We start from the raw sequence: 12,167 nt of genomic DNA, 5'->3' as shown, positions 1-12,167 counted from the left end.
GGTTCCCTGGGACACAGGAAAGCCATTTGAACACTTCGTCCTGTAGGATGTGGAAGATCACTACTGTAGAAGCCTTTTTTGTTCTTTTAACCAAGCCCAGATGGTAGGTTGTAAGTAAGTTTTCGTTGTATCTGCTCCTTTTTGTGAAGTCCCAACCTTGGGGAACGCTTTTATGACTACTAGAATGTAATACGCCATAAGGGAGAGGAGTGGCAACCTCCTTTTTTAGTATGAGGAATAGCTGGGGCACATACTTGCCGCCTAGTGTGTTAATCCTGTTTTTGTGTCTGTGTTCGTCTCAGGAGAGAAACCCTTTATCTGTGAAATCTGTGGCAAAAGCTTCACCAGCCGCCCCAACATGAAGAGGCACCGCAGAACTCATACAGGCGAGAAGCCCTATCCGTGTGATGTGTGCGGCCAGCGGTTCCGCTTCTCCAACATGCTTAAGGCCCACAAGGAGAAGTGCTTTCGGGTGACCAGCCCCGTGAACGTGCCGCCGGCTGTCCAGATCCCACTCACAACCTCCCCGGCCACCCCAGTTCCTTCTGTGGGGAGCACCCCCACGACCCCCGCCCCTCCCATCAGCATGAACCCCGTCAGCACGCTAACCCCTCGGCCCATGCCCCACCCCTTCTCGCACCTTCACATCCACGCACACCCTCACCACCCACACCACCTTCCTATCCCCCCAGTCCCTCACCTCCCCCCACCTCCAGCTCTCTTTAAGAGTGAGCCTTTAAATAACAGGGGCCAGGGTGAGGACACCTTTCTGCGGCACCTGGCAGAGAAGAACAGTTCAGCCCAGCATCACTAACATCCATCTCCTTAAACGTGTTCTCCGCGAGTTCCGTGCCCCGGTGTGAGTTTGCAGAGTGGGGGTTGGTGAGCGTTTCTGTAGCTGTCAGACTCTCCTCAGCCTCCACCCAGAGCTTTGTCATTGTCTTGGTGCATCAGCGCATCCGAGGGAGTGGACGAGAAGACCCTGAGCTCACGGAGGGAACTGTCGAACCAGGGAACCACCGAACTAAAGCCCAATTTGCTTGCATTTTCTGGTGACTTTTATAAATTTCAAATACTCAGACTTGTGGAATTTTATAATTTCATATCAGCTGATGAGGTATGCTTGCTTTTATATCCTGGACTTCTCCTCAAAGAGGGGACAGGCCTGGTTTCCTTTGTACTAATCGGGAAGGCTGTGACATTAATCCAGAGCATTAATTGTATCACTGTGTATCGTAACATTCTTTTCGGCTTTCGGTGCTGGCTTCGGAGTCGAGCTAGCCGTGTTTCACAGTATATCAAGCATTATAGAGAAAGACAGAAAATTTTCTTCTTTGTGTAGCTCTCCTAATGCACTCTTTATTTTACTACAGAAATTATTTTAGAGTTTTTGTATAGACTTCTTTAGTAGTCTGTTTCTAAAATGAAATGTATTTCAATAAGCAGTGTAATTTTTTCAGTGTAGCTGGACCTATGTTGTAAAATAGAAAAAATTTTTATAATCATCAAAATGTGATTCTTAAAGATGCATATAACTTCTATAGTTCAAAGTTATTCTTACATCCGTACAACTCAAAGGTGCTTCAGAGACTAGACGTATCTGAAAGGGTCTCCAGACCAGGTTACTGCGAAAATGAGGTTTTGCTTTCGGAATCTGGCATAAGTCCTTGGTAGTTTTTTAATCTCTGCTTAACACTCGGGGGCCTGTTAGGCTCACGGACATGCTGTGTCCTCCACGTGTCGTTCGGTTCAGTTAGCACGTTGAATGGAATGATTTGCAGAGGGTTGAGCCTTTTCCAGGGAGGTCACCTGAAGCTGGCCTGTTTTGAAAATCTGAGTAAAGCTGCTCGCCGTCAAGAGGAGGAGGTGACGGAGGCTGTTTCCTCTCAGTCACGTCTCGCTTCCCCCAGAAATGTGTTCAGGTTCAGCCTCTGTGGGACGACCAACTGAAGTCTCCTAATACACTGCTCACTTTAAGGTTGCTTTATTTTTCTAATTGTCACAAAAAGATAAAATAGTACACTAAAATCACAAACATGATGTTGCCTGATAGCGGCTGAGAAATTTGGATAAGAACACAAATTGGTTATGACTTCTAAAATGTCTCTTCTATCCATGGATGTAGTCACAACTTCGAGCTATTCTAACACAGTTTAAATTGTGGTGAGAGAGAGAAAACGACGTTTTGCTGCCCTGGCCTCTGCAAGCGATGATGTGATAGCAGCCTTCTTGGTGATAAGGAGAGCCACAAATGGGGCAGGTTTGAAAGAGTTTGGGTAACTTCTAAAGAGCATGGTCAGTCAGGAGCTCATTATAAGAAAGGCTGAACAGAAGGGCTGACAGATTGGTTATATTTAACTGATCACATTTATCCAGACTCAGTGTAGATAAAAATTTTGTAATTTTTCATCTCAGCGAACTGAGTTTCAAAGCGAGGTCTCTCTCTCTCTCTCTCTCTCATTCTTTTAATCTTGAAATTTCTTCATTTTTCTTTCCTCAAGGTTTTAAATCTTTGCCTGAATCAGAACCCTGACTTTTATTTATTTTTTTATTTTTAATATTAAGTGTGCAGATAGACTTACAGCACTTTTTCTGGCTGATTAGCTCTGTGGTAGGAAAACTGGAACTCCTTCCATTGAGGTTAAGTCCCTATTTTTAAAATGTCGCATTCTCTGTTAGCTTTTTGGTTTAATATTTCCAGATTTTTTCCTTCTGATTACTGCCTTTGTCTTCTATAATGAGCATAGGAAAATTTGGGAATGAGGCGGAAAAGTATCTCAAGACATACTTTTCCTGTTTCTGGATGTAACTTCTAAGGAATGTGGTTTAAAATATTTGTATACATTCTTGGAACACTCAAGTACCCAAACCAATAAGAAAAGTTAATTCCTTACTTATGACTGTTATATCTTTAGTGGCTGCCTTCCCTTATTTACACAGTCTCCTTGGCGTTCCATGACAAGTTTGTGGATATACCATGTGTGGTATATGTGTGGACATACCATTATTTCATGTCCAAGCTTGTAATATTAAAATGATGTTTAAGATGTAAATTACAGCTTAGTTAATTGGTTATACCTTATTTTGTTCTAAATAAATTTACAATATTGGGCAGCAGTTCTGAATTCTAGACTTGAGACCATTGAATCAACCATTTTATGAGGTGTACTATAATTACACACTGGAAAATTCAGGTAGTCATATTTGATTTTCCATTCAAGTGAATATAGCCATAAGAAAATAGCTACTACATAGGAAAACCAATATTAAGCAAATAACCACCACCACCCTTAACAGAAGCAAAGAAAGGATTATCTTTTTTTAAAAATCAGCATTGTCAAACAATACATTTCTTAGTGAAATGTATTGTGGAACAATCTGGAAACTTCCAATTTTTTTCCCCTAGATAAGCATACCCTCCCTGATTTGGGGTTTGTGGTCTTCGGGAAAACTGCTCAGAATATAATGAATGACTCCTCACCAGTGTCATATTACATATGCCTAATGAAATGCATTAAGAATATTCATACCATTAATGCTTCTGAATAGAAGAACTGAAGAATTAAGCCTTAAACATATACGTGCATCAGGTTTAACACGCTTAAGACTCAAACTCAGGGTTAAAATTTTGATTGGGGTCCTTTACTAAAATAAAAGTTGCATTTATATATGGTGTGTTCCCTCCCACCTATAGTACAGCACCCTGTGACTTATTCAAAACTTATTAACTACTTGTTATCTGTTTATGAAAAAAAGAACTGTGGAGGAGTTTGAGTTCTCAGCCCTCATCTGTACTTAAATTTTAAAGACAACAAAGGCCACATTTCAGCATTATATAGATACCAAATTGAGGCTGTTTCTCCTGACTTAATTCTACTGTCTTCAAAGGCTTGTATCATTGCTAGAGTTAAGACTTACTTGAAAATTCCCAGCTTGAGTTGCTATTGCTTTTCAAATTTTTTTTGCACTTTTCTATTCTTTTCTCATAGATTTATCATTCAAATATAAACTCTTCCTTAGCCTGGATGAAAGGCTGCTCATTGCTTTCTCAAATTGAGTGGGGCGGGCTCATACTGAGTCAGACTTTACATCTGAATGAAGAAAATAAGATGAACGGTTTCAAAGCACGTGGCTTCCTTTCCGTGTATATTTGTGACTTGATCCTTATTTTTAGCAAGCAGGGAAGGCTCCACATAAAACTTTACTACAGTGGTTCAAAGTAACCTTTGCAAATCAGTTGTGTCTACTTTTACAGTCTGCCGTTTTTCCATTAACCGTTCTAAATTAATGACTGAGCGTGGATATTACCACAGTTGTACCATCTTTTGTAAAACTACATTGGTTGAAAGTACCTTTTCGTCGTGGTTAGAATGCTCCCTGTAATCTGACTGTCCCTTATATACTCACTGGAGGCAAAATCCTCTGAAGACATGCTCGTACACTTTTTCTACTTCTTGAAATTTTTTTCACTTTTTATGTTTTTGGAATGGATATGCTTGTTCAGCTTAATGTTTATTTCACTGGAAGTTTTAAATCTTAAGAAAATCAAGCAGAAATAGAAACCCATTGCAGACGTGTATTATATTTACCACATCTTGAAGATTTCCGTTAGTGAAACACAGAATGGTAGGTGGGGTTTTAATGTTTAAAGAGAGAGAGAGAGAGAGAGAGAAGAAAACTAAAGTTAGAGAAACCCATCTGTTTGAGCTACTGCATAGAAGAGACAACTTTTATTACATCGCTGATCCACATATGAACATTTCGATGCTGTTGCAGACCGTATGGGAAGTATTTGATGGAAAAGGGATAAGTTACACCTAAGAATTTTATCAACTATCTCCCATTACAAAAATCAACTCACTTGGAATTCTTCAGACTATAAAATTGAGCAAGTAAATATTGGGTTTTAATTTTCATTTACCTAAACCAAGATAGGAAATTTCCCAAAAGATCATTTTTTTCAGGAATGAAAGGTCATTAGCCACTAGAGATACTGGCATTATTATGTACTAGCGACACCCTAGCTAACCTGCTTCTGTCATCTGTAGTGTTTATAACACGTAACAATGACCTTCCAACCCTGGACGCTACCTCGATAAAGCAAACCAGAGATCCTCTCTACACTTTCTATGGAAGCCATAAAAGTTGCCATCGATATATCTACTTTCATAGTTCTGTACTTTTATACTCTCTAGACTTTTTATAGACTTTGTGATCAGATCTTTTTGTCTTAGAGGATAGGTGTTGCAAGATTCAAAGGCAAATCAAACTCCTTGGTTGTCCCAGCTCTGAAGCCTTAGCCTCAGTAAATTTGTTTAAAGAACTAGATAATGTACCACTTATCAACTTTTTCATTAAGCTATTTTGCAGAATTGCATATCGGGAGAACAAACTTCTCTTTCTCCTTCCCTAAGTAGAAGCTATATTGTTGTAAGAAGCTACTTACAAAGCGGATTTCTCCCTTGTTAGACTCTGTGTATAACTTGATACTGTATGTCTCGTCATAGTGCTCCTGGAGTTGTTTTTATTTCCTTATGACAGATTAGTGAGTGTGCGTCTCTCACTGGTCCTGTATTATCTCACTGCAGCTTCAGTCTCTCTCACTCTGTTCTTGAGTGCCTTCAAAAAGCCAGCATCATGGAACATTCTTTTCCTGATCTAAATCCTACCTCTGATTATTCATCCTCCATGAGTATTGGAACTCACTCTTATTCCAATTGATTTGTCTCTACAAACTAGCTCTAAAACCTTGGATGTGAATTTTTTATGTATTTCTGTTTTGTTCCCCCGTGTCACTTTTAGATTACATTTTAAACTTTTATGTATATCTTATTTCTTCACGTGTTACATCTCTAGTGATGAAAGGCTTTATTTATCCTTATCTTAACTGCTCACGTTCCTTTCTTTCACCAGAAAGTAGATGTTCCTTTCAAATGAAAGGTCATTGAGTATCTCTTTTGAACATCTTTTTCTCGTCTTAGTCTTCCTGAAATGCCTCCCCTTTCTGATTAAGGGATCTAGATTGCTGCTCTTGCTATGCCCTGTTCTGATACGCTCTCTCTCTTCGAGAAACATTTGGCCAGGTTGTACCCATGATGTTATTTTAGTCAAATCAATTTAAAATTGCTCTCTGGGTTTATCAGAAGTCCTTTACTGATGTTTGATCTGCCTCTCTCATCCTTCTGTCCCTCAAAAACTTCCGGTTACTCTCTTCTACTTGTTCACATCTAATTAATTTTTAAAATATCGTTGATACGTAGTATATGAAGGATGTCATAAAAAGGAGGTTTCGGTGTGTTCTCCATGTGATATGAGCACCTTACTGATAAAACATTGTAGCGATTGGCTCATCTTTCACGGTCAGAACTGCAGTTCGTGCTGCGTACAGGTGTCTTGCTCCCTTTCAGTTCTCCTCCCAAACTGAAAACAAATAGACCTCATTAAAATGAGGAAATTAGATTGCTTTTTCTTTAAGTGAATGAAAGCTATTGAGTTGAGTATTTTGGCCTTAGTCGAAATTTTTCCTTTCTGACTTAAAGCGTCATGCCTCTTTCCTTAAAGTTGATGATACTAATACTCAGGTTTTCAAGGCTAACTAACAACCACGTGAAGTGGGAGTCTAAGAAGGCAGCTGTTAATAAATTCTTGTTCCTTTTATCTGGCGACAGTATGTTATGGTGGGATGGTGTGATATTGTGAGAATGCTTATGTTTGATAATGAATAAATTCAAGACATTTGAAGATGTCACTGGTTGTTTGGAATGGGAATACTAGTTTACAAAGTGCAAAAAGTAGATTTCTACAGAAATAAGTGACAAGAGTTTCTTGTTGTTTGAAATCTTCTTGCTTTAGTATGCCTTGATAGTCCCCAAACCTAGAAGTTTGCCTCTTCTGGGTGGTAACTGGCTACCTAAAGTAACCACTTTGAATCTGTGGCTTTTCTCCTGGGACTCTCAGGCAGCACAGCAGTGAGAGCCGTGCGGGGAGTGGGGGAGTGGGGGCGCTCACACCTGAGGAGCCACATCCCTGAGACAGACTGTTGGCTTGTTTCATGTCTTTGTACGTAGGAGACGTTTGGCACGAGTATCAAAGGGCCTTTGCCTCTAAGAAGTATCTCCTCCACCTTCTAGTTTCACACTATTTGAGCTTCCCTGGTGAGATCAGGGCTGTTACAAATTACTTGAAAATGATTTTGGGGATGGGGCAAGAAGGGGTAGGAGCTGAATTTTGCTTAACTTTGGAAGGAAATCTGGAACTTGCATTGTTGGTTTTGATCAACCAAAGAGCCTGTCTCTAGAGCGGATGTGCCAAAGAATCAAGTTGTTTCTAAATATCCAGCTCCTCTGAGCAAACACAGCTTCCTTCTTACCTGACTTTTACAGGTGAAAAGGGACCGTGTGATCACAAGGCCAGAGACACCAACTCACATTCTGCGTAGGGCTTGAGGCTGCGTTTAATCGCATTCAGAAGCTGGTGGGAAATATTTTGTTCTTTTAGAAGCTGCAGCCTATGCTAGAAATATCTTTTCTGTGCTTCGTTATTCAACTCATTAGACTTGTTCCAAAAGTAAAAAAGAAAGAAACCGTGTGGCGTAGTTTTGGTGTTTACTGCTGAAGTTGTATCCCCAACCATATCTATGCAGCCTCTGAAAATCAGATGAATTCTTCTCAATCTTCCGTACGTTCGAGTATGCATCTTCCTCTTGACATGGGCAGCATGATTCTGCTCCACCAGCAGTACTGGCTTTGTCCACAAGGGAGCAACAAAATACTTTAGCTTCTTTATTCTTGCCTTCTAAAGAAAGATCCCGCTTTTAAGTCTCTTATAGAATATTCTCTCTAGGCTCAATATTTATTTATAGATCTTGGTTTTTAAGACATTTTCCCTTATTACTAAGTGCTCAGCCTTCATGATGGAAACAAAGGTTGATATGTGGGTCAGAGGTCCTTGTGGGTCAGGCATCTGAATTAGCCTTTTTACATATTGGTGCCAGAGACTGAAAGCCAGAACCTTCCCATGGGGGATCCGTTGTGTGCTAAATGCAGAGCAGGAAGGCCACCCTCCTTACTTCTCTTCTCCCAAGTCCCACCGCCAGCGCAGGGCCATTACATCTCTGAGAAGGACACGAGCGGCAGGGGTAGCTCTGGAGTATGAATGAGGAAGTGCTTCTTACCTTCTCTGCTCCAAGCAGATGTCTGTTACAGCAGGGACCAAGTCAGCGGGGTCAGCCCTGTGTCCTGACCTGTAGGGAGTCCCCTGCAGCAGCCGCTCCTCCCGGGTAGGATTCAGTGTGTGTTCCCTCTGTGTCAGTTACTTGTCTTAGCGCTCCTAACTCTCATCAGCTCTCTGACCACAAGTTTCGTTTGTGCTCATAGCAGCACCTTCCTCACAAGAAGCAGGTCAGTCGTCAACTAAGAGGAAACACCAGACCCTAACTGTTCAGCCCGTAGAGCCAGGAGGCATTTGCACCTGGAATGGCCTTGGGAACAGATACCTGCCTGGCCCTTTTTCCCCAGCCAAGTCTGACCCTGAGCAACACAGACAGATAGAGGCATCCACTTGTAACCCCAGCACTTGGCAAAAACCAGAACTGAAGCTGTGATTGGTTTAGGTAACAAGGGGGCCAGGTGTAACTTGTCTGTCTGTATTTTTGTTTTCCCCAACAGTACTGAAATCACTTGCACTTTTCCTCTTTTCTTAAAGAAAAAAATCCAGTTTGCTTGCCAGGAATTGTTCAGCGTTAGGTTTACAAAGCTTGTTGTTGAATGTTGAACATTTGTCCAAAGGAGTTTGACAAAACAGAAGCTGCTTGGTCCCTGTTCTGCCTGCTAGGTCATAAGGATTAAGGCCATGTAGCTGGGGTACTTGTGTCAAGTCCAGAAGAGGGCAGTGTCCCTCTCCTACCTCTGTGAGGACGCAATTGAAGGTGAAGGTGGACTCATGTAGGACAGGTACCTCTCGTGCTGCGAAGAAGTTTAGAGGAGTCTTTCAGTTGGGGAGGTGACAGGTAATAGGACAGGATCTCGTAAGATGGGAAAGATACTGGGGAGAGGAGAGCTGCTTGGCCCCAGGGAACCGTAGGGAGGGGGAACCAAGCTTCCCTCCTGAGTCCCCAAACTTGCCCAGCTTCCCTGAGTCCTCTGTATTCCAGCATCCTGTCAGATCCCTCAATGTACTGATTTTCCCCCCTTGTGTTAACTATACCAATATTATTTTTTTAGCAATTGAAATGCACTTTTTAATTTCAACTCAATCATGATTTTAAGTATAAAAAATTTATAGACTGTTAAAACTACTTTTTTGTGTATTTTTAACCACTTGATGTAGCATTGTTTATTTTATTCTTCTGAGACTCTGGTACAAGGTGTGCCACTTCATGATATTTCTGAGATGCTGGGCCTTTGGATGTGTACGGTAACCAACTTAATGCTAATGTTCACAGTAAAAAAAAAAAAAAAGTAGTCATATCCATTGTGTGTATTTCTTCACTTCATTTCTTCCTTCCTTATCCTCATGTGACAGTCCTCATAATAGACTGGCCAGCCCACAAATCCTGCTGACCTCTTTATGAAGGGTAACATGTTTTCAAGGCTGCTGGCCAAAGTTAGAGTGATTAGTTCTCTTTTATTCTGTGCTGCCTGGCTCAGTGCTGATTGGTTTCAGTAACACTACTCTGTCTAGCTGAACAATAATCTGAACATATCCTAGAAAACAGTATTTGAAAAAAAGGATCATGACTGGGTTCTGAATCAGTTTGAAGAAAAAGAAGACAGATGGAAAGCGCTTACAAAGTACACTCAGTGAAAAGCAGGGATTATAAAATGTGGTACCTGGATGAGGCTCCTTTTCCTTCCCCGATTCCCATTAATTCGTGCACTCATTTGTTTACTCCACAAATGTTTATGGAGTGCCTAACACGTATTGGGCCCTGACCTGGCCACCGGGGGTTCAGCCGTGAACAAGACACAGTCCCTGCTCTCATGGAGCCCGTGTTCCAGTGGAGGAAACCTGACAACAAACAAGTAAATAATTCTCCAACAGTGAGGCTTGCCCTCAGAGCTATTACTGTAGCCACTGGAGGATCAACTATTTTCTATCGAGCCTTTCAAGCTCAGGATTACCGTTTCTTTCTGTCTAAGGATTCCAGTGAGGGAGTTAAGCACAGAGAAAGGAAATCTTGTTCAAGGTTCCTTTTGTTTCAAACCTCTTAGAACGGAACAAAACTGCCCAACTCATAGAATTACCATTCTTATTCTTTATCATCTTGTAACTCTGACTAGATGCTGATGTTAACACACTTTTTTCATGAATATAAAGTAGATATTCCCCCTACCCCAGTGTATACTAAATCAGTGGCTTTCAAACTTTGGCTGTGACCCATAGTAAGAAATGTATTTTCTCATTACTTGGCTATCCAATATACATATCTATGAATTTATTTATAAAAGTGAATTAAAAATCCAAGAAAAATATCTTTGTGCTGCACTTTGATATTTTCTATTTTTTTTTTTTTGCGGTACGTGGGCCTCTCACTGTTGTGGCCTCTCCTGTTGCGGAGCACAGGCTCCGGACGCGCAGGCTCAGTGGCCATGGCCCACGGGCCCAGCCGCTCCGCGGCACGTGGGATCTTCCCGGACCGGGGCACGAACCCGTGTCCCCTGCATTGGCAGGCGGACTCTCAACCACTGCGCCACCAGGGAAGCCCTCTATTCTATTTTTTAAATGCTGATCATGAACTACTAAATTAATTTTAAGACCCATTAAGCCCTACCTGCAGTTTGAAGAATCTTTTCCTAAAGCAGTGTATATGTGTATTATTTTATTCCAGCAGCAGCTTGAATTCAATTTCCTACAGAATCGGGTGGTTTTAACTGGATCTTCTAACATTTTAAGTCTTACGTGTTTCTATTTCTGCCTGGGTCCAAACTCTGAAGCTCCCTGCACAGATTAGCCATCTCTCATTCCGGTGCCCTGCAGCGGAGACAGGTCAAATCTTGGGCACACTGCAGTCAGTCCTGTCTCATGGGGCCTCTAACCCACCGCCGGTACAATGATCCTCGATGAGTCACGCCTCCTTGTGTCCACACCCTTCTGTAGTCTGTCCTTGCCCCTCCTTCCATTAAACTCCCAGTAAGAAGTGTGGCCATTCTCAGCTCCCTTGAATCTGGGCCGGTCTTAGGAATTCTTTGACCAATAGAATGTGGGGAAATGATGTTGCAAGTCCTGGAGCCTGTGCAGCTTCTGCCTTTAATTCTCTTGGAACGTGACTGAGGAAGCTCAGGTGAGACCCCTGACTGATGAGAAACGGCGTGGAGAGAAGAGGTCCCAGCTGTCCCTGTCAAGGTTCCAGGCACGTGGTTGAGGCCATAGCAGGCCCTTCAGGTCAGCCGACACTCCAACTAAACGCACGCTTAAGAGCCCAGGTAACGCCAGCAGAGTAACTGCCCCACCAACCCAAAGAATCACCAGAAATAAATGATTTTTGTTAGAAACCACTAAGATTCGGGGTGGTTTGTTACACAGCAATAAGATAACCTGGAAACGCCCTCAGAGTTAGGTCTAACAGTTACTAAGAGCTTATAATTCTGCACAGTCCGTTATGCAAGAACTTTGGGGGGCATGACGAAGTAACAGTTTTAGCTCATGTGTAACCCTGCTACTTCTATTTCCAATCCCTATTCAGCAACTGTGGACTTGGAGAGGAAGGAGGGTTTCCTCATGTCCACAGCTGATTTCATCAAGAACGCCAGCATTTCAGAATTGCCCTCCACCCAGATTTCTGGCCTGCTCTTCTGTGTTCCCAGAACTTCCTGGGTTAGGTACTGCCTGGGTTTAGAGCCCTCTGACTGGTACATCTCACCCCCAGTCCCTGCACCTAAAGCATGGTAGCCCCTTACTTAGCTTCAATCTTTGCAATGACATCGACCTTCCCAAGATGTTATCAGGGGAGACAGTATAAGAGTTAGAAACACACAGGCTTGTTCACAGACAAACTTGGGCTCGACCTTTTCTCCCCTAACCGTCACTTCTGTGGCCGTAAGTTATCTAACCACTCTGCGCCTGTTTCCACATCTGCAAGGGAGGATATTAATAGCAACTCCCTTAAGGTCACTGTGAGGATTGAATAAAGCCGTGCAGGTAAAATGCTCAGCTTGGTGTTTGCCAGG

General features: G+C 42.2%; 1 protein-coding gene across 1 annotated transcript in view; it reads left to right on the top strand.

Moving 5' to 3' along the window:
- ZNF652 (zinc finger protein 652) overlaps nucleotides 1-10,389 on the top strand; it is a 250,610-nt gene extending 240,221 nt beyond the window's left edge. Inside the window, exon 8 of the mRNA XM_082860865.1 lies at nucleotides 303-10,389. Within this exon, the coding sequence (XP_082716991.1) occupies nucleotides 303-814 (512 nt within the window). The 3' untranslated portion in view covers nucleotides 815-10,389. The remainder of the gene's footprint in view (nucleotides 1-302) is intronic.
- Nucleotides 10,390-12,167: the final 1,778 nt, after the last annotated feature.

Source organism: Leucopleurus acutus (genome assembly GCF_964270905.1).
Source record: "Leucopleurus acutus genome assembly, chromosome: 19".
Taxonomy (NCBI): Eukaryota; Metazoa; Chordata; class Mammalia; order Artiodactyla; family Delphinidae; genus Leucopleurus; species Leucopleurus acutus.
The sequence above is the reverse complement of the archived record's forward strand: the minus strand, read 5'-3'. Positions and strand labels throughout refer to the sequence as shown.